The 23535-nt window shown below is 40.7% G+C and overlaps 1 protein-coding gene across 6 annotated transcripts; it reads left to right on the plus strand.

Annotated features, from left to right (window-relative positions):
* The first annotated feature begins 494 nt into the window (after window positions 1–494).
* On the plus strand, window positions 495–22600 carry rbm46 (RNA binding motif protein 46). Of its 6 annotated transcripts, none has more exons than XM_042401713.1 (10): window positions 495–571; window positions 1966–2148; window positions 4907–5087; window positions 5726–5882; window positions 6291–6420; window positions 8507–8604; window positions 9837–10257; window positions 17054–17253; window positions 18176–18278; window positions 22031–22600. In XM_042401713.1, exons 2-10 carry the CDS (start codon window positions 1992–1994, stop codon window positions 22312–22314), a joined length of 1731 nt encoding a protein of 576 aa, XP_042257647.1. In that variant the 5' UTR covers window positions 495–571; window positions 1966–1991; the 3' UTR covers window positions 22315–22600. The 6 variants fall into 6 exon arrangements, with proteins under 6 accessions (XP_042257647.1, XP_042257644.1, XP_042257649.1 ...); XM_042401710.1 differs by lacking the exon at window positions 495–571 and adding an exon at window positions 585–692; XM_042401715.1 differs by lacking the exons at window positions 495–571; window positions 22031–22600 and adding exons at window positions 585–692; window positions 18734–19523.
* The last annotated feature ends 935 nt before the right edge of the window (window positions 22601–23535 follow it).

Genomic DNA, 23535 nt, shown 5'->3' on the forward strand with positions numbered 1-23535 from the left:
ACATCTTTTGTCAAACTTTTCCTCTGATGAAGCTTTATAATCACTTCTTGCCTTGGTATCAAGTTTGAGTTTCATTTATTAACTTATTGGCTCATTTATCTTTTTTCCTAAATTGAAAAAAATGAAATTGTAAGATTATGCACAAATTATTATTATTATTATTATTATTATTATTGTTGTTGTTGTTGTTGTTGTAATAATAATAATAATAATAATAATAATAATATCCTTTATTTATATAACACTTCACAGTGCTAACAAGTGCTTCACAGACATAAAACAGAAAATTTTATTACATTTATTTATTCTTTTTTTTAATTTAATTTAATTTAATTTAATTTAATTTAATTTAATTTAATTTAATTTAATTTAATTTTATTTTATTTTATTTTATTTTATTTTATTTTATTTTATTTTATTTTATTCACTAGAGTAACGTATTTACATGTTGTCCCGCCTTCCGCGCCCCACATAAACGTGCTGATTGGCTGAGAAGGACTCGCCTTTATGTCAATCATTATCCCTGCCAGTTGATTGGACTAAAAAGGTAACGCTCGTAGGTTGTTACCAGGTAAGATTTTCTCTCTAATGACGGTTTTAATTGATAAAATTATCTGTTTGCTGGGTGAAGTTTTAATCCTGTAAAGAAGAAAACGTTTCATTCTGACAGGAAATGGCGGACGACAGATCTGGTGAGAGCTGGTTTGGATACATTTTAAAGTTTAAAGTTAACCGTTGGCTTCAACGACGGTTGGAAGAAGTTTTGCGGGGAAGCAAAAGTTTCCGTTACATCTCCGCAGAGTCGCAGGCAGAGAGGCGAGCTAACGTTAACTTAACGGCAGGTTTTGTTATTTTGTGGACGTTTTACAGCTTGGACGCATTAATCCAGTGAAGACGTACAAGTTAGGAAGGCAATTCTTTAGCATTAATGTTTACAGCTGATTTTAAGGATCATTGAAACGGTCCACAGAAAATAACAAATAGCTAAACGTTAGCTTAGCAAGTGTTAGCTTAGCTAGCTAAACAGGTAATTTACCGTCTTTTTAACTTCGTTTTCAATAGCTGAAATTTTATTCAAGAAGGTTAAATATTAAACTGAGTGTTTTGATAATGGATTAATCTCTGTGCATTGTTAGCATGAAACATATTTAAAAAACTGAATATGAAAAACATTAAAAAATAGCTAACCAGCTAACGTTAGCTAACAACATGCTACATTTCAGATTGGATTATTTGAAGGAAACATCTCAACATGTAAGGCTTTGGGAGCCTTTTGTGCTATTTAAAATATAAATAGTCATAAATACCACAGTTTTAATTCAAGTTACACATACTGCCAGCTAATGAAGTTACTCTGCTGATAAAAAGGTTAAAAATGCCTAAAACATTATATGTGAAGTGAAAACAGTTGATTACAGCAGATTCTGGTTGTTCAGTTGTTGAGCATGTTGTGTAGAAGTCATGATGTCATTTTAAGAGACTAAATATGGTTAAATGTTGTTTATGAGAGTCAAACAGTAATTTGAGATGTTTTCAAAGTGTTTTATGTTCTTGACAAAGTCTTTTCTTCATCTTTCTGTCACATATTGTCTCTGATACTTAACTGCTTCGTGTTTTTCGCCGCATTTGGATTTTAAATTGGGAAATGAAATGAAATGAAAATCTTTTAGGAGCAGTTATGTAAAGAAAGATATTTATAAATCCAACCAGGATGAATTATAGTAACTCAGTCAAAGCAAAAACTCTCCTGTTGAAGTAAAAGTTCATTCAAAGCTTTTCAAGAATGAACTCCTGGTAATTATTAAGCATTTTGTGCAGGTGAAGTGCATCTTCAGAGCCATGCTTAGTGAGTAATACTCTATTTTTATAGTTTGAATAGAGAGCTGTAGTCCAGAGGAGGACGCTGGAGCATCACATGACCTGAATGTGTAAACAGTCACAGTTGTGTGTTGTGTCGTTGGACAGACGGTGACAGAGAGTCGGACGGAGACATGGATGGAGACTCGGGTAAAGTCAGTCCGCTGGTGGGCGAGGACGAGTTCAAGGCGTCCTGCGCTAAAGAGATGGCTCTGCTGGCTCTGATGGAGAAGACGGGATACAACATGGTGCAGGAGAACGGACAGAGGAAGTACGGAGGACCGCCGCCAGGTAAGAGTGAGTGTGAAGGTCATGATACAGGAAGTACACCGGTAAACGCCCAACATGTCGTCCTCAAATGTTTTGTTTTATCCACAACTCAAAGATAGTCAGTTTAGGACTGAAGAAACCAGAAAATATTCACATTTGAGATGCTGGAATCAGAGAATTTGGACATCGAAACAATTAATAGATGATCATAGTAGTTGGCAGTTCATTTAACTAATTGATTAACTGCCAGAATTAAGGTAGAAATGTTGACCACACTTATTATTCACTTTCTACATGTGTCAGTAGTAAATGATCAGGGTTTTAATGATGTTTCATCAGTGAATTGATCGTTAGAGTTGTTGTTTCAGGTGATCAGCTGCTCAGTTGTTTTGATGTTGATGTTTCTGTCGAGTCGACTCACATCACGTCAGTCGAATCGCTGCTTTTTATTGAGCTGCATCATGGTACACCAGAGCTGCAACGATTCATCAATTAATCACCAACTGTTACATTATTCTGCAACTATTTTGGTAATTGATTAATAGTCATTTTTTAATGGAAAAAAAGTAAAAATTCTCTGGTTTCAGCTTCTTAAATGTGAATATTTTCTGTGTTTTTTAATTCTTTACACCAGTAAACTGAATATTTTTGGGGGGTTTTTCATCATTTTCTGACATTTTACAAACCAAACAACTATTATTGAATTAATCGGGAAAATAATCATCATATTAATCAACTCTACGGCTGACAGACGACGTGCAGGAGAGGAATTTATTAACTGAACTGTGATCAGGACTCACAGGTTTTTATTTGTCTTGACTGTGTGGAAACCTGATGAGTCTATACAGGCGGTTACTGGAGGTCAGTGTGAGCTGGACTGTAACTGGTCATAGTGGAAGGTCAGGTGTGTTGAACATCAGTAATATATGTAGAGAAGAGTTTCAGCATCAATATCACATCTGTTAGAATGATGGAAAATAAATATAATAAATATGTAACATTAGTGACAACCAGCTGGCTGCTGGGAAATCTGTCATGTTTTTTACTGAAAAACAAACCTCCTGCTGACATCCAGAAGACTCATTAAGATCAACCAATACAAACACACAGAGAACGTGAGGAGAACGTTCAGTCTGCGGACACGAACACATGATGAGACGAGCGGCGTCGACACACTCGTCTAATTTCCATCCCGCCGACCGATGAACGTCTGATTAAAGTGGCCTGCTGGGAAATCAATAACCTGAATATCATGTTCCTCTATGATTGCATAAAAAAAACCTCCGCAGACGTGAACATGATTATTACATAAACATTAAAAATGTTCAATTAGTCGTCAAAACCTGACAAACAGTGAAGAAACAGAAGAAAATGTGTTTATTTATCTTCAGTTTGGCTGCGAAATTAAAAACATAAAAAGGAAAATTTATATAAAAACGAATGAGACGTCCAGAAATATCAGCTGACTGATAACTGAAGTCAATAATACAACATTTAACAGTTATTATTTTTATACATTACTGCATTATAATAGCAATAATAATAATAATAACGTCTTGTGTAATTACAGTATCTGAAGGTAAAGTTATTGAGCCGTTTGCTGATTGGTTGGTTGAACTTGTGGTTTCAGTCAGTTTGTGGACATTTAACATCAGATTGAACTTTATTGATCCAGGAGGGAAATCTGTCTTTACATCAGCACAAGAAGACAGCAGAGAGGAACGTGATACAGATCAATAAATAATAGTAATAATAATATGTATATAGATAGAAAACATCCCAGAGTTAGAATGCTGTAAGGATGACTGGCCGGACAAATACACGTGAAACACAAGATCATTGTGTTTGATTTGTAATGAAACATCGTCCATAATGAAGAGCAGGAACATGAGACGTCACCATGACAACAAACGAACTCACCGATGAACATTGAACCAGCGTCTGTAGCTGACATCACAACACAGGACTGACGTCTCCCGTCAGTAGAAACGCTGTTCATGTGCAGAGCTGTTAAATATGATCATGTGACGCAGCTTCACTGGACCTTTGATGCTCTGTTCATATACAACATGTTCCTCTAACTGACCCGAAGACAAGATTAAACTTTCACAGTCTGAACACGAGTCTGAAGAACAGCTATTAATCACAAGTCAAACTGGAAATACTAACAGATAAATAACATATAATGATGCTTCCTGCTGTTGGTTAATGAGGACGTTACTGTCTGTTATATGTGAGGAATTGATCACGTGATGAAGTGCAGTTATCTTAAATATCCAGAGCTGCAACGGTTAGTTGATTGACAGACAATTAATCTGCAACTATTCTGATTTTTTAAGCAAAAATGCCAAAAATTAGCTGGTTTCTGCTTCTGAAATGTGGATATTTTATGCTTCTATGTGTCTTAAATGATAATAAACTGAATATCAAGACATCTGACGACGTCACCTTTGACTCTGAGAAAATTTAAAGGCATTTTTTAAAATTTCACTGACATTTTATAGACAAAAGCATTAATGGATTAGTTCAATAAGAGATTTATATTGTTGGTCATGAATAAATTCAACTGATTGTGTCCGACGTCAAATAAAAACGTCAGAAATGTTTCCACAGCTGGATGTTAGTCGACTCTGAGCTACGCTGACAGTAACTCAACGTTTTTAGACATTTGTAGACGTCGAGCGGACGGTGTGATGGATATCGATTAATCAATACTGAATGAGTGTGTGTGTGTGTGTCTGTGTGTGTGCGTGTTTGTGTGTATGTGTGCGCGCTGCAGGCTGGGAGGGTCCGGCTCCTCCGCGGGGGTGCGAGGTCTTCGTGGGGAAGATTCCCAGAGACATGTACGAAGACGAGCTGGTGCCGCTGTTCGAGAGAGCCGGAAGGATCTACGAGTTCAGACTGATGATGGAGTTCAGCGGAGAAAACCGCGGCTACGCCTTCGTCATGTACACCAACAGGTAACACACATATATATATATATATATATATATATATCATTAATAATCAGTTAATAAATGTTTCTAACACTCTGATACAGGTGTGAGTTGCTGTATATGCAGATGATGGTTGACAATATATTAAAACTCAGTTGTAATTCATAGGGGAAATATAATTGTTGACAAATACTTTACATTAATAAACACTTGTTTATGTCCTCATATCTACTCATAACGACATGATAGTTGGTTATAAACATGTATTAAATGTTTATTTACTGCTTATAAATGCTAAATAGCTAAACTAAGAAACTAAATGCTAAATGTGTAAATTGTGTCGTTTCTCTTCTATAATCTGATGAAGGAGCCCAGAACAGACAGATCTCAGTCTTTATTGTGTTTTTATAACATTAAACATGTTGTTTCAGTTTGCTGCTCGCTGATGTTTTGTTCTGTTCAAACATATCAAACATAAACCAGTAAAACTTCATCAATGACAGAACGATGAACAGCTGCTGTTTCTGTTGAACTAAATACTGAACCGGACGCTGCTGAAGACGTCGATGATAAACTGTAACTGTATTTAAAACGAGGGAGTTAAACTGATCATTTCATCTTAAAGTTAAAGTATGGTTGCTGATTGGTCGGTTGCGGCGCAGGGAAGCAGCTCAGAGAGCCATCCAGATGTTGGACAACTACGAGGTCCGCGCGGGGAAGTTCATCGGAGTGTGCGTGAGTCTGGATAACTGCCGCCTCTTCATCGGCTCCATCCCCAAAGACAAGAGGAAGGACGAGATCATGGAGGAGATGAAGAAGGTACGTCACCGCTCACTCACTCACATGTCTCCACAACAACAACAACAACTTATTAATAACAGAAGCTCAGATCAACATCTGGAGCTGCAGAGATACAATAAGACTAGAAAACAGACGCAGAACAAGAAGAAGACTTGTAGTATTTGGACAGAACTTTTTCCAAGTGAAGATGTGATGAGAAGCGTCTGTAAAGTTGTGTTTTACAGTCTGACGTTTGGTTTCAGTTCACAGAGATCAAAACACATCAAGTCTTTACATCAACAGCAGCAGATGTTTCTGTTTATCCGCCTCCACAACGAGGCGCTCGACGTTTTCTACCTGTTTTACTCTAATTAGGACGATCTCGCCGTGCTCATCTCATATCTGCATGTCTGTCTGTGTGTGTGTGTGTGTGTGTGTGTCTCCCAGGTGACGGACGGCGTGGTGGATGTCATCGTGTATCCGAGCTCCAGCGACAGGAGCAGAAACCGAGGTTTCGCCTTCGTCGAGTACGAGTCTCACAAAGCCGCGGCGATGGCGAGGAGGAAGCTCATACCTGGTAAACGTCTCCGGTGATCCGTCCGTCAGCTGTTTTGTCTTCTTCTCTGTTTCCTCCTCCGTCTGTGAGTCGCTCCGAACACACCGAAGCCTCCACAGTCACCTTGTGATGCAGCCGGACTCACGAGATCATCAGGCTTCAAGTTGTGTGCTCGTGTCGTTCGGACCAATCAGAGTCCTGCGATGATTCTCGTGAGTCCGGCTGCTTCACAAGGTGAGACGGTGACGGACAGATGGTTCATCCAATCAGCTGCAGAGTATTTTTTTCCATTTTGCAAGTCGACTTCTGAGACGTTTCAGTGTAACAAACCATGTGGTGCATCAGCTCCTTCCTCCAGTCAGACCTCACACACATAAAACACATGACTTACTCTTCATCTCTGATGTGCATCATGAATAAACCTCCATAATTCACCAGAGAAACCACAGAAGAAGTTCAGTTGTCTTCAGTATCACATTACATCTTGTTGTACATCATGTTACACTGCAGACAGTAATAATAAACAACAACAGCTCATTCACAAGACTTTTAAAATATATAAACAAACTGTAGTTCCAAAACTGGGAGCACCATTATCCTCCAAGTTAAAGTCAGAACAAGAGCAAAGAAAAATAATAATAACATCAATACAAACTATTAATGACATCAGTGAAGCTGAGGATCTTATACTCCTGGAACAGTCAGATGTCATATACACATGTTTGCAGACAGAAAACTCAGTTATCAGTGTTTGAAATGATCCAGTAACACAGTGTCAAACCTTTTATCTTCAGTATTTATGTGTCAGTTGCTGTCGTTGTCCAGCAGAGGGAGGTAGAACACAGAGCTGCTGCATCTCTGACTGCTGTAACTCTAAACCTTCATTACACTCATAATGTTCAGCTTTTATCTCATCTGGTTCAGAGACGTGTTGGTTTACATCTGTGTATTCATACTGTTCTACCCTTATTCATATATTTGATTCATATAATTACATAATATAATACAGAGCTGCAATGATTAGTCAATCAATTAATTAGTGGATCACCCAGAAAGTTAATTTTGATAAACAAATAATCAAATATCCTCCAAATATTGCTGCTTTTATCTTCTCAGATGTGATGATTGAATGTTTTTCTTTATCACAGATGATATTAAACTGAATGTATTTGGCTTTCAGACTGTTTGTCCATCAAAAGAAAACATTTAAAGATGAAACCTTTGAGTCTGGGAAGATAATCAATAATGAAAATAATCATTAGTTGCAGCTGTAATATAAAATCACAGTCTGACTGACTGACTGCTGCGTTGAGGCTTCTGACTGGTTTAAAACAGCATAAAACTCAGTTTCATCAAGAAAAACGTATTAAAATGTTATAAATTAAACACATAAGTACTGTTTATTTCTTTGTATTTGAAATAGTTAAAACATTCATTCATTTCCTGTTGCTCATCTGTATTCAGGCCCCATTAATTGAATTAACGACATCATCTGATGTGATGTAATAATAAATAATAGGTTTCAGGTATTAAAGCTGGTTCTGTGTGGTGTTGAAACGTGTTAGAAAGGCTGAGACGGGATGTTGGATGTAGACGGTAAGTGAGTCTTTGTAGATATAAAAGCTTTTCTGACTTCTCAGCAGGAGACACAAACACTCGATGCTGAATCACTCTCGTGTCAGCAGGTTTATTGACTTCCAGTCTAACAGCGGCAGCCGCTGACACCCGACAGCTTTCATCTAAATAACCTGTTCAGGACGGTTATTTAGTAAAGGTCACTAATGCAGCAGCCACACACACACACACAATCTGTTCCTGACCGAGACCCACATGAAGTACTGGACTAGATTCTGTAACGCTGTCTGATGGATCTGTGTTGAGGAGATCTGATCCAGGAGAAGCTTCACTTGGAACAAAAAGACTGTAACGTTGAAAGATATCTACTTGATTTGACTCATTTGGACGCTGAAGCTTCATATTAGCTTCAGATAAATACATTTTAACACAGAAGGAGGACTGTGGATTTAGTCCTCCATCATTTAAAATGACTCTAGTTTGCAGGCGGAAGGAGACAAAACCTGAATCTAACTTCCTGTTTGTTTAACAGGGACGTTCCAGCTGTGGGGTCACTCCATCCAGGTGGACTGGGCCGAGCCTGAGAAGGACGTGGACGAGGAGGTGATGCAGCGCGTCAGAGTCCTTTACGTGAGTGAGGTTGAAAGGTTTCATCCAGCGTCGACGACCCTCGTTAAACCTCCATCGATCAGAAACGTAGATAACAAGACGAAGTCTGAGGAGGATTTGTAAGCCGAGTGAGACAGTTTATCTATAAACCACTTCAGCCCGCACTCTAAAAACTTTGAAAAGCCTTTAATTCAGGATCACTCTAAATAAAAAGGTCAGCGGCGGCGCTGCAGCCAAAGGTCAGTGTTTATAGGAAGGAGACCTCTGAGATATTCACAAAAGCCTGTTCAGATCAAAGGTGAGAGAGAGAGAGAGCAGAGCAGCAGGGAGGAAACACACACAGGAGCTTTACTCTCTCCGGGGGATCAATTACTGCTGCTGAGGCTTCTCTACTCTCAACTACTCACATGTGATCTGAGGGCAACAAACACTAAACCTAAAAGCAGCCAGCAGCGCTGTGAGGAAGAGGAGCGCAGGAGGCCCACGAGTAAATAAAGCCCTCGCTGGTCTCTGTGTGTGTTTGCTGATTGACACAAAGACAACACATCTGATTGAAGACGCTGTGAGGAAGGTTACTGAGAGTCTGGAGTGTAATATAGCAGGTTAATATTATAATAATAATATATTAATATTTGTGTTAGATGATAAGTTCATTAGAAGGATGGGAGTTTTTATGCATTTAATGAAGTAGTTTGTGTTTTTATAGATGTTCAGTGACTTAAAAAGTAATAACATCATCAGACTCACGATAGACAGTTTAAAACTACGTTACACCTACATTACCCACAATGCATCTGGATATTGGGGGCGTATTATGCTAATAGAGGCTAATGTAGCCTGGAGCTGCTAGCGTCCAGCAGAGATGAGGAGCTACACTAACTGCTACTGCTAACTTTTCTTCTTACTCCACACAAACTTGTAGTCACCTTCAGCTGACACTGACTCAAGTGACGTCATCAGTGACATCATCAAAAGGTTTTATACTAGTTTTTAACACAGAGAACACCTGGAAACACACTGGTCTTTGGTCTGAACGTAGGTGTCCAGAGAACATCCTGGTTAATTAAGGTTTAAATATATATTTATATTCAAGTTGAGGGATCAGGAAGTGAATTTAACTCCACAAGGAGTCAAAACTCAGATCATCCACTTGGTGCCTTCCAGGTGTGTTGAGCTGAGGATGAAGCTGAAGGTTTTACAGGGTTTTATAGGGATAATAATGTGAATGTTTGTTTGTTTTGGTGGTGCTGCAGGTGCGTAACCTCATGCTGAGCACCACAGAGGAAACTCTCCGTCAGGAGTTCTCCTGCTTCAAACCAGGATCAGTGGAACGAGTCAAGAAGCTCACCGACTACGCCTTCATCCACTACCGCTGCCGCGACGACGCCGTCACCGCGCTGAGCCTCATGAACGGCGCCCAGATCGACGGGGCCGCGGTGGAGGTGACGCTGGCCAAACCGGCGGGGATCAAAGACGTGAGCGTGGCGGGGAGGAGGTACAACAGCAGAGGATACCTGGGAAACGGCGCCGCGGGAACGGCGGCGGGCAACGGGACGTTCGTCCTGCACAGGAACGACGGAGGGATGATGGGAGGAGCCGGAGACGGATGTTCCCCTCTCAGACCCGTGTCCCTGCCGCCTCGCCTGGGAAACCCCTTCTACTCAGCAGCAGCAGGTGAGGAGCAGCTTTAATATGTCAACTGATAACATCTGATAGATGAATCATCACTTATCAGCAGTTCAAACATCTCTGAGACCCCAAACTGTTCAATCTTAATTAAACAGACTAATGAGACTTATGATACTTTATTTCATAATCGTATCTGTTTAATATTCAACACTTTTTTCTGTAATAAATTAAACTGAACAAACCACTTTCACCTTGAACTCTGGGACGTTTCAGACATTTTACAGGCCAAGCAATTAAATAACAATAACAATAATAATAATAAAGGAAACACATAATCACTGCAGCACTAATTACTTCTCAGGTTTATAAAAGGTCAGAACTGCACATAACGTCCTGAAACATCTTCATGTGTTAATAACCGCGACCACCAGATGAATAACGGTTGACATTTCTCCGCGGCGCATCAAATCAAGCGCACCCCGTCGTGCAGTCGTGTAACCACATTTCACACTTACGGATCAGGACACTAACGTGAATCTGTTTCATTTCCTCCACATTTAACGCTGATTCACTGCAACTAAAAAAAACTTTGGTTCAGGTTTAGTTTTCTCAGAGTGGAAGTGAATATTAAAGACAAGCAATGGTCTTTATATGCAGCCTGAAGCTCAGATCCTTTCATATAGTCAAATGAATTCTCCATTTTTCTATATTTTGCACTAAATATCTCACCATGTGTTGACAGTTGTTGTTATTGTGGAAGATCTTTACACAGCAAACAAGCTTGAGAAACAGTTATTAGTTATAAAGATGTAACGACAACATGGACAGTCAAAAAAAATGCTCTAATTCAGCCTTTAAGACCAAGAAACTATATATAACTATATATTTCATGATGAGAAACATCCTAAATGACATCTAGTCTTACATGATGATAGCGTCTACTGATACGTCGTCCAGTTCTCTCTCAAAGCAAGACATTATCTGCCTGAGTAGAAACTGTCCAAACGTATTTCACAGGAGAGTGGAAACCTTTTGTTTCATAATGCATGTCTGTCTCTGTCTGCCGGTAAAATCTTTCTACAATATGTGTTATTATCTTCACTATGATCTTGGTCATTATCCTCAAATTTTTTTAGCAAGTTTGGACTTTGTCTCATCCATTACAAACCACATTCATCAAGTCTTAATGGTATATTGATATGGCCATGATAATAATCTGGCAATGAAGCAAAACTCCAATTTCCTGAACGCCCGCAGACATTTCTGAAAATTAGAAAAGTTTCAGAGGTAACTCTCCCACAAATGGACTGTGAAATATTTATGAGAGGAGAGACGTTTGTAGCAGTCAGATGCTACTTATACTACTACAGAGAGACAGAGGAGGATGTGGAGAGATGATTTGCGGAGGGACAGATAAGAGGGGAGAGACGAATTAAAGTTTCACTTTGGGAGTTAGAGACAGAAGAGAGGAAGAGATGTGAGGAAGAGATTCAGAGGAGGAGGAGGAGGAGACGGAGAGAGATCAGGACTAGAAGAAAAAAAGAACGTGAAAGCTAGAGAAAGGTGGCGTCCAACCACAATAACGACTTTAATTAACAGACTGTCAACATTCATTTGGACAACCTTTATAGCACAAAACAGACCCCTCAGCTTCTGCCAACATGCTAACAACTTAGCATTTAGCCCTAATAGAGTTGTGAAGCGGGAGGAGATATTAGTCCATAGACGGCGTCACATGACTGACAGTTTGAGCTCTTCTACAGCTTGGACCAACATGAAACTCTCCTGGTTGAATCATCAGTATAAAAGATGAACAACTGTGTTAGAAAACGTCTGGTTCTTTAGTAAAAAGTCGAGGAACAAGACTGTGAATATACAAATTTCGAGGTAGAAGTAGAGCTGCTGCGGTTTTGATTTTTTTCTTACCGCACAAACTAGCGAAGCCATTCAAACAGTCGCTGTAACCGTAACAAAAAAATAATTTAAACCTCAGATGTTATAAAAAAACAAAACATTATTTCCTGTCTGTATTTATTTTAGGGTTCTTAAATTCAGATAGAAAATTCGTGGGTGTAATATTCAAAAGCTATATTCTAGTTGCTGTATTTCAATAAAGGCAATTCAGATCTAAAAATTCAAGTCAAATCGAATTCAGACGCTAAAATTTAAGATATAAAATTCAGATCTGAACATAATGGACACCAAGGATAAGATGAGATGAGATGAGATATACTTCATCAGTGTTTCACCTATAATTGTACAGACCAATGAAGACCCCCACCCGGCCAAAAAAATCTCTTTTTTAATGCCAAAAAATAACAACAAATATTAATTCAGTGCAGTGCTGTTCTGAACCGTTTGTCAACCTCTGTGTCGTTGCCGGGGGAAACTCTTGGTAGCGTTTCTCCTTTAAGGAAGAGGGCAGAGTGTAGTGAGTGAGTATTGTCTGATTGTTTAACAGTGATTAAGTTCTAGAGCACAAATAAACACACTCACAACCCCCCCCCCCCCCCCCCCCCCCCCGCACACCTCCGCTCAACCCTGCAGCTGAACACCGTGTGAATACGGCCTCACTCAGATGAACCTGCAGGAGTTTCTGAAGGCTCGTGAAACGTGTTTTTCTGCCGCAGAGGAAATAAATTCATGACGAGTGGAAACAACACGTTTACCACGGAAACACAGCGACGACTGAATCATCTTCTGTCAAACAGCAGAGCAACAATCACTGCTGTCACACATGACGAGGAGACAATCTGGAAAATGTTACAGAGAAAATAAGTTTGATGCTTCTAAGAGTATAAATCCTTTCATACACCAGTCTGTCAGTCACTAACTGATGGATAGTTACTTTCTACTTTAATGGATGTTTTCCATTTTTATGAGATAAAAGGCTTCAAGGATTCTCCTTAAATAATGATATCTCCAGTAAACTTTCCCAACAGGACGGGTGTGAAAGTATCTTTAAAGATATATATATGACAATAACAGCTGTTCTATTCAGGCCAATACAGCAGCTCCTCATCATTGTGTGCTGTTGGCCTGTTTGCTACCAGCAGTCTCACCCTGTTAACACAGTTTCTCTGTGACGACTGTGAGACGTTCAGGGACGTTGACACGTACATTTGCATTAAATGACATTTGAGTCTGGGGGATTTGGAACAAACTGGATTATAAGAGTCAATTTTCGGTGTCATACGGCGGTGGATCATCTTTAAAGGCGTCAATCTCGTGTCTCGATCAGAAAATTTCTCGTTAAACACATAAATGAAAGAGTTCAACAGTTGGTCAAAACTGTCAGCACTTAGAAAGTTGTTTCCTGCTGCAGTTTATAGTAAACGAGTGGTGAAGACCCCTCAGCTTTAATGAATTTAAACAGCTGAGAAAGATGGAGAGGAAATTCTGTAATGTGAAATGTAAAGCTGTAGACTAGCTGGTGAACATAGTGGAGCATTCAGCAGCTAAAGAGCCAGATATTTCCCTCAGGAGTCGGTAGAGAGTTAAAAACAGAAGCTAAAAGAGAGTGAATATTGGACTCACATTCACCAGGTGGACAGAAACTCGACTCCACATGAATGATAACGTCGCTCCGTAACCGCTGGATGTGGAAACAAGTTCAACACATCAACTTAAAAGCTGATGATGTGTCAGAGTTGTGTTCACTGCTTGTTTCTGCTGGAAACTGGTGCACAAAAAAAACTCACTGAAATGCTGATTGAAGAGCGAGAGAGAGAGTAGCAGGGATTATGGTGGTGCTCTGTTGCAGTGAGATATAGAAGAGCAGTCGTTTATTCACTGTAATTATAAAGAGCTACCTCACTTAGTTAGACAGATGTATTGTTGCTAAAAGCAAACCGTCGCTGCATAAATTAACATTTAATCATGAAAACCAGAGTTTGTTGAAGCTGCTTATTGCTTTCAGATAAAGTTTATATATTCATATAATGTGTTGAAGACAAGTGTAAAGCTCTTCAGCTTAATTAATGACATAATTAGCATAACTGGATATGTTTCACGTATCACGGTAATTAGAGCAGGTCAAGTGTTTTGTTTACCGTCGGCTAACGTCGGCGATACTTCATCCTGTCTGAAGGACGCACTCACAGCAGCTCATACATCTCTGAGAGGCCTTAATTTATGCAGCACTTATTATGTTTCTTACAACACATTACTGCTTTCTTATTAAATCAATGAAACAGCTTTTTCACTGACTTCAATCTGAAACTGCTGTTATTGAAGAAACTCTCAATATTTTCAAAATAAAAGCATGATGTAAAAGAAGAGGAATGAAAGCGGTGAATATATTCCTGGACGGAGAGATCTAACGAGGGAGTAACGGAGGCGTAAAGTTACGAAGATCAGGCACAGCTGAGTCACGTCTGGCTGCTGAACTGTTAATGAAGAGATAACCGGACAGTTTCAACTTCATGACATTTTTTAATGAATTTAGATGTAAAGTTTGAAGAACAGACTCAATTACAATGAATGTTGTTTCAAGAGAGCAGCAGCGATACAAGAAAACGGGCCAGTTGTCTATTTTTGTAATTATAGAGCTGAAACTCACCATTATGTTCATTATTCATGTATCTGCTTGTTGCTTTTTGTGATTAATCGGTTGTTTATTGTATTAAAATGTTATAAAATTGTGTCGAATTACACTTTTTAGTGTCTTTGAGAAAATCCTGTCACTTAAAGGATCAGTCTGCTGATTTTCTGTGTTTTTCTTATCGTCAAAATGTTTGGATCCAAACCAACAATGAACTGATCTACTAACAAGTATTGTATGTGTATCAAAGCCTGATGTATCTTATTCCTCCATTGTTGTTCTTGTCACCGCCGCAGTGGGTGACATGTTCCTTCATCATGAAGAGTTTGGTCACGTTAGTTTGTTTAGAAACGGCTCCAAAGACTAATAACAGCATCATGTTTTCAGTCTCCGGAGAGTAGTTCTGTGTACAGTACTGTAGTCTGTTTACAGTTTCGCTACATATCACAACCTCTTGACTTTGTACTGAACTTACTTACAATTTACAATGTAACACGTCAATGAGAACTATGAGAGTCTGGAGGCCGTCGGACCCACAGCTTTCCTCCCTGAACTATCAAAAACACCATAAACTCTACTAACAAAAGCAGACCTCCATCCTCAAAAGAAATAACTCAAAATAAGGAGCAAAGGAATAAAACTCTGTGACGGCAGCAGGCTGCATAGTCAGAGCTGCTCTCTGAAATATGAGGCAGGGCCACCTATTAATCATCTGATGAGGAACACCTGAGAGAGGAGAGAAGAGGAAGAAAAACACAAGAAGAAGAAGTGGGAGCATGTAACACCCCCACCCTGAATCAGTGAATCTGTTTTTATCACACATAAAAAAAAAAAAACTATCACAACAAAATACTTACAAACACCACAACACATCATCTGCCACAACACTTTCCCTTCCACGGATATGTTTTACATCAACCTCTGCTTTGTACTACACTTCCTCTGCAAAAACCACAAGAGGCTTGTGATCAGTGTAAATCGTGACGGGAATATTCGATGACCTGACACACACCTCAAAATGGTTCAAAGCCAGAACCATAGCAACGACCTCTTTTTCAGTTGTAGAGTATAAGCGCTCTGATGACGGTTGAACTTTTTTGGAGAAGTAGGACGCTGGGTGTTCTCCTCCATCAGCACCATCCTGAAGCAGAGCAGCCCCCCCCCCCTCCCCCGACTCACTCACATCAATTGCCAGCTTAAATGGCTGATCAAAGTCAGGCGCCGGCAAGCACGGGAGCGTTAGTCAGCAGGGCTGTAATCTGCTGAGAAGCATGTTGACAACCATCAGACCACACGAGCCGAACTTTTGGGCTTAACAGGTCAGTTAACTGTGCTGAAACAACAGAACTTTTTTTTTGCAAAACCCCTCTAATAGTCAGCCATCGCAAGGAAGCAGCGCAGGTTCCAGGAACAGGGAATACCGGGATCACCTTCGCCTTGTACTGGACCTGACACACTTCACCTGCTGCTTTACCCAGAAAGACCATATGATGTGCATGTTTAATCGGTGGGGAATTACCTTCATCAACATCATTGCGAGCCGGAAAACAGCGGCTTGTGTGACAAAATCAACTCTGTACCACCGCTTTAGACAGAACAACGTCCCTGCATACTGAAGGGATGTGACGTAGCGAGGCAGGAAAGGGAGAGAGAGCGCCAACTAGAGGACGTCTGCGTCCTAGTGGAGTTTAAGAGGTTAAAGCTTCACTAGCTTGTTGTGCTGCATATCAGAAACTCTGGACTTTGTGCTACATTGTAAATTGTAAGTAAGTTCAGTACAAAGTCAAGAGGTTGTGATATGTAGCACAACGAGCTAGCTGTAAACAGACTACAGTACTGTACACAGAACTACTCTCTGGAGACTGAAAACATGGTGCTGTTATTAGTCTTTGGAGCCGTTTCTAAACAAACTAACGTGACCAAACTCTTCATGATGAAGGAACATGTGACCCAGTGCAGCGGTGAGACTCACTGACGTGATATATCAGCTTTGATACACACACAATACTTGTTAGTAGATCAGTTCATTGTTGGTTTGGATCCAAACATGAAGAAAAATGATTGAACTGATTTTTAAATATATGTTTAAGCTGAGTCTAGTCCACCAGTTGTTCTTGCTTTAGTCCAGTAGACGTGTTAGTAAGTAACCAGTCAACATGAACAGGTGACCTCATGTCTCCACAGAACACCAGTTTATTGTTTGTCCTGACAGTTCAGCTTCTGGTTGTATTAAAGCCAAACCAAAGCATCTGTCAGCAGGTCTAACGAGCACTAACACTGTACTATCTGTACCATCAGAGGACCCCGACAGGTGTATGTACCCCCTGTTCCCCGGCACTCCCCTCTCCCCCACCAGCCTGCTGTCCCTGAAGCAGAGTCAGATCTACTCGGCCGTCAGCCTGCTCGACTTCTACTGCCGCAAAAACTACTGGTCGCCCCCCGAGTACCACCTGTACTCCACACCTGGACACGACGGAAAACTGCTGCTCCTCTACAAGGTCTTTACACCGACCCTCATACATAATGTTGTACATATGTTGGTCTCCAGGACAAACATTATGCTAATAAACAAGAGGTCAAAGAGGTGTATTTATAACCTATTCATTAATAAAAAGTTCCCTCCACAGTCGTGAGCGTGATGATGGAGGCACTTCACGCCTCATCTTACTGCTGCTCTGTTAATGTCACCTCACTTCATCTCACTTCATCTCACTTCATGTCACTACACTTAGCTTTAGCGTAGTGCTCTTCACCTTATTTCACTTCCTCTGGCTTCACTTGCAGCAGCCTTTAAAACTACATAATACAATAATACAACCATCAAAATCAGACCAACTGAAGACACAGAGGAGTGTGTGTGGCTTGTTTTTAAGATAGTTAAAAGTCAGGATGAGGCATTTAGTTACGATGGTTAAGGTCCTCATATAGTAGAAAAACAAACACGTGTGTGTGTGTGTGTGTGTGTGTGGTCCAGGTATTTATCATGTTGTGGGGACTCGCCTCCTCTATAGGGACAAAAAGCAGGTCCCCTTAATGTAGGAAATGAATGTAAGTCAATGTAATGTTGTCTGTTGATATATGTGTGTGTGTATGTGTGTGTGCGTGTACATGTGTGTGTGTGTGGTCCAGGTATTAATCATGTTGTGGGGACTCGCCTCCCCTATAGGGACAAAAAGCAGGTCCCCCTAACGAAGGAAATGAATGTAAGTCAATGTAATGTCGTCTGTTGGTTTGTGTGTGTGTGTGTGTGTGTGTGTGAAACAGGTATTTATCATGTTGTGGGGACTCGCCTCCCTTATAGGGACAAAAAGCAGGTCCCCCTAACGAAGGAAATGAATGTAAGTCAATGTAATGTTGTCTGTTGGTGTGTGCGCGTGTGTGTGTGTGTGCGTGTGTGTGTGCGTGTGTGTGTGTGTGTAGGTGGTTATCCCGTCAACACGAAGCACCTACATCCCAGACAAGCTGTGCGTGCTGCTGGATGACGCTAAAGAGCTGGCAGCACAGACGTCTCTGTGGAACCTGGGTACTGCTCCACACACACACACACACACACACACACACACACACACACACACACATATAGAGGCGTAAATCCAGATTAAGATGCGCGGGCTGCGTTCAGTGTTTACAAACATCCAGATGCAGACATGTCATGTAAATACAGTATATAGAATCAGACTTGTTGATGTTTGTTTGCTGTAAACAGTGTGTTTACACGTATTGTATGAATAAACAAGCAGAGGTGAGGCGCTGCGTTCCTTTTGGATAAAGGAGGTTAAATACAGTAGAAGCTTAACATGCTGTCACATGATTTTACTTTAATTTCTCATAATGTTCATTCGCTATCAGAGGTGAAAGGAGGTTAAATCTCTCTGAGTGGAGAAGTCAGAGTCAGACTTTGGTTTTTTTGAACAAACGGCAGAGTGAGGATGATGAGTGTTGGGACTCAACAGGTGGTCCGTCTGTCTTTGTTGGCAGGTTAACTCGGCTGCTTCAAAGCTGAGAGACAGTCATGAATCCAAACCTGTAAACTTGTGAAAAACTCACCGTTGTGAAAGAAGAACACGACGCTCACATGAACGTGAGGAGGTTTTTGTTTGATCTCCTTCACGTCATCCACTAATCACAGCCGTCTGCTCGACCACATGTTCAGAAACAAGACACACGGCTGCTCTCATTCATCAGATAAAAAAGGTTTTTCATGATTGAAACTAAGATTTGAAGGCTTGAATGATGTTTTGATGAGTGTGAGAAACATTATTTTGTATTTGAGGCTGTTGGGGATCAGTCCAGCAGTGAATCTGTACTCCAGCAGAAAGCGAACAGGAGGTTAAGACGCCTTCAGGCTCAGATCGACTGTTTCACAGTTTCAGAGCTGTGAGACGCTGCCTGGAGTCACATGACTGGCAGCATCACTACTGTGTGGGCTGTAAACTCAGCTCTGAAACAACCTGCCGGGTGCAAATGTACATCTGCAAGTTTGGAAGTAAAGATTTGCCCTTTAAAACCAGGAGAACAACTTTAAAAAACTTTGACAACATGTTGAAGAAACACGTTAAAAAAAAGAGCTGCAGAGATTTTCATCAAAACATTCAAACCTTCAAAACCTTTTTTATTAGATTTTGTGCTTTTAAACACTCAGTTTCAACCTGTTGAAGCTTTTTTAAACAGCTTGATTTTCATCCCAACACGGACTCACAAGACACCAGAATACATCTGCAGCGGTGAAACGTCTGTCAGACAAAAACTAAATGTTTTACATTAAATCTCTCTCTCTCTCTCTCTCTCTGTCTGTCTGGTCATCTGTACTTGTTCTACAAATAACACACAACGTTTCCTTCCTGAAACGCAGCTTGTTGTTGTTCATCCAGAAACACTCAGAAATCAGAGACACTGGTCACACTGGTCACACTGGTGGAGAAAACAGAAGGCTGTTATCTGTTAAAGTGAAATGAATGAACCGAGCCGTCACCTCATCCAGCAGCTCAGAGAACTGAAGCCTGTACAGTCCTCATCTAACGTGGTTATTTATTAAGAGTCACATGATCGTCTCTGTCGATACGTTTACCTTATAAAGGACGTTAAACTGGTCACATGACTGCAGTTATAAACATTCAGCAGGAAACACATGTTGATATGATTCAGTGTCTCTGATCTTCATCACTAATAAATCTGATTCAAACAACATGTTGACTCACAAACACACTATATGTTGCTGTTAGTGAAGATTAGCACATTAGCAGATTAGCAAAAACTACTTTTTAGAAGGAAAACACTTTAAAACACAATCCTGACGCTCCGGACGGGATTGAAATGACAGCAGCGAGTTCATCATGAATCTCTTCGTCCTTTTATTTCAACTATATCATCTCTGGACTGATGTGAGAGTCGGAGGAGCTTCAGGAAGCTGCTTGTTGAAGTTTCTACGTCGCCTGAACGGAGAATGAGAACTGTAGAAAGGAAAGACTGAGACTGGAGAGCAGGTTTGTGTTTGTCTGGACGGCGTCGCAGCAGCTGTCAGACTTTGAAGTGGAGCCATCTGGAGCTCCGTCTGAGCCAATCACAGCGCGGCTGCCTCCTCCAGCCTCTCTCTCTCTCTCTCTCTCTCTCTCTCTCTCTCTCTCTCTCTCTCTCTCTCTGCAGAGACCGTCAGAGGACTTCTGTTCAGTTTGTTCTTTTGTTTTCATGTCAGAAAATAAATCGCTCGTTATAATCAGTCAAAGTTTTTAAACCCAAAAATATTCAGTTTACTGTAACGAACGACAAAGAAAAGCATTAAATCGTCACATTTGAGCAGCTGGAAACATTTTGCCACTTTTTTGAAAATGTCAGTTTTTGTCTTTCAGTGTTTACGGAGGAAAACTTTTCAGGATTAGTAAACGTCTGTGATGAGAGCTGTAGAAAACTCTCTTCATAATCATGGATTCATTCTTTAGTTCTCAAGCAAAAAATGCAAAATATTTGATGCTTTCAGCTTCTTAAACAACAGAATTTGCAGTTACGGCTGCAACTAATTTATTTTCATTATCAATAATCTGCTGATTATTTCCTCAATTCATCAATTCTGTGTTTTAAACGTCTGTTCCTTTAGTCAGTGATTTAAACTGAAGCAGCTGAAAGTACAAAAGAACTTCAATAACTGAGCCTTTCTGTCTCCAGACGAGATAATGTCATGATTTATTCTCACAGCGAAGGCAATCAAGCCTCAACGTGTATCGACTGAGTCTTCATCATCAGGACCCTGATGATCAACTCTAAGTCTTCATCGGAGTCCTGATGAAGACTCGGAGTCGATACGCGTCGAGGCTTGATTGCCTTCGCTGTGAGAATAAATCATGACATTATCTCGTCTGAAGACAGACTGCAGAACTTACAGATGAATCAAGTAAGACTTAATGGATTTACTTCTTGAACTTTCAGCTGCTCTCCTGTGGAATCCCGTCTGATCAATAACTGATGTTTGGTCCTTCAGCACAGATGGAACGTAGTTACCAACGAAGAAGAAACAGAATAAGATGATGATGAACACTCACAGTATCTGTGTGACTGTAGAGAGGATGAGAGGTTTTCTATTGTAGCCTTCATCCTCCCTCCCTCTCCTCCTCCTCCTCCTCCTCCTCTCTGCTGTTATTGTGAACGCGTCTCTCGGGGGACGGAGCTTAAGTGCAGCGGCGACTCGCCGTCGGAGCAATTAAGTGCGACTCAGAAATATCTTTAGTGTCAAAAAAAAGGAAGTAAGAGCCGCACGGGGCGACAGAACGCAGCGTTTTAGAGGCTGAAATATGAAGTGTGTGTGTTTTTTTTTTTTCTTAATTGACTCGCAGGAAGCAGGTTTGTGTCTCAGCGGCGGCTCGGCGGCGTCCCCGCGGTCTGAAGCGCAGACCACCGGCTGACTCCCCCCCGACGCAATTAAACTGTTTTTTTCTGGACACGAGATTTTGAAAACGTAAAGATGGAAGTTGGGAGCGCCCTGCGGTTAATCAAAGCTGTCTCACTCAACCCACAACGTCTCCTTCCTCCTCTTCCTCCTCCTCCTCCTCTTCCTCCTCCTCCTCCTCTTCCTCCATCTCTCCCTCGTGTCCTCTTCCTGTCGCTGCAGCAGCATGTACTTCTGATACATTTATTGTCCAGAACAATGTGATTTTACTTCCTGTTTGTTTGTTTTTTTTTTAAATTAAAAGCTCACAAGTCAAACATCTTTCCTCCGTCTCTCCTCTTCCTCCTCTTCCTCCATCCATCTCACCTCCTCTCTCTCTCTCTCTCTCTCTCCTCCAGACTCGTCCTTCCTGAGCGCCGCGTCCTGCGACTCCTCCGGCAGCCCGTCTCCTCCGCTCGCCGTCCCGCCCGCCGCCACCAGCCCCGGCCTGCTGACCTGCGGAGGCAGAGCCTTCGCCTCCTGCCTCCCTCCTCCTCCCCCTCCTCCTCCTCCTCCTCCACCTCCGACTCCTCCGCCACCCTCCCCGTTCCCCCTCTCTCCCCTCTCCTCTCTCTCCACGCTCAGCCCTCCCGCCTCCCAGACGCAGCGGCTCTACATCAGCTCGCAGTCGCCTTTCTACTGACGGTCACATCATCACCGTTAAACATCTGCAGGAAACTGTTTGTTCGTCACGACGTTATTTACAGTAAGCGAGGAAGAGAAAAGGCAGAACTGTTTATCACATGACCTCCCACGATGACATCGTTCCCTGCAGAGGTTCGGCTCCTTCCTCTATTTTAACGTTTATCTCCGTCAGAGAAGAAGAAGAGACAATATTTAGCGTCTCTGATTTAGAAACTTGTAAACTGAAGGATGATAAGACGCTGTTTAGATTCCACACGTAGCAGATAAAACGTCTGTTAAATGTCTCTCTGCTGTTATTCTCCTTCAGCCAGCTTTCAGCTTTCTTTCCCATAATGCCTCAGTAGAGACGCATGTATGATACGAACCTTTACGTGACGCCGCCGTCAGATCAGCAGGTTTCTGTTGTTTATTTGTAACCTGTAAGATTCTGTCGTCGTCACGTTAAAAACTGGACAAACGGAAACAAGATCGTGTAAAACATCGTCACAGGGCTGAAACTAACTGTTATTCTTTAAATGATCCATTAACGTTGATTATTTTCTCGATTAAACCAGTCGTTTAGTCTTTAAAATGACTGAAAACGGTGAAACATGACGGTTTACTGTCACAGAGATGAAAGAAGAAGATTAAAGAATCCGGACTTTTAAACAACGACTCAAAATTATTAATTGATTATCAAAATAGTGATTAATTTAATGGATGTGTTTGATAGATCCATGTGGGAACAACGATGATTTATATCTATATATTTATATCAGCTAATCTTCTTAATTTAGAGGTCGACGAGGACGAGCTCGTTAAAGCAGGTCAGGAATGTGTTCATGTTGATTGATTATTCTGGGACGAACGTACATAATTAATCATTCACATCTGAGCTCAGAGGATGACGTCTCCTCCGTGACTGTTCATTAGAGCTGCAACAATTAGTCAATTAAAATAAATTAGTTAGTTTTGAGCCATTTTTTAAGAAAGATTCTCTATTTCCCGCTTGTTAAATGTGAATATTTTCTGGTTTCTTTATTCTTCTGTGACTTTAAACTGAATATCTGAATTTTGGGGAAACAAAGATCGAAATGTTTCACAATTTTCTGACATTTTATGAAGCAAACGACTAATCGATTAATCCAGAAAACAATCAACAGATTGTTCTATAATAAAACTAATAGTTAGACCTCTCACTTCTGGAGAGAGAGAGAGAGCTGAAAACAGAGAAGAAGAA

The sequence above is a fragment of the Thunnus maccoyii genome, chromosome 22 (genome assembly GCF_910596095.1).
Source record: "Thunnus maccoyii chromosome 22, fThuMac1.1, whole genome shotgun sequence".
Lineage (NCBI taxonomy): Eukaryota > Metazoa > Chordata > Actinopteri > Scombriformes > Scombridae > Thunnus > Thunnus maccoyii.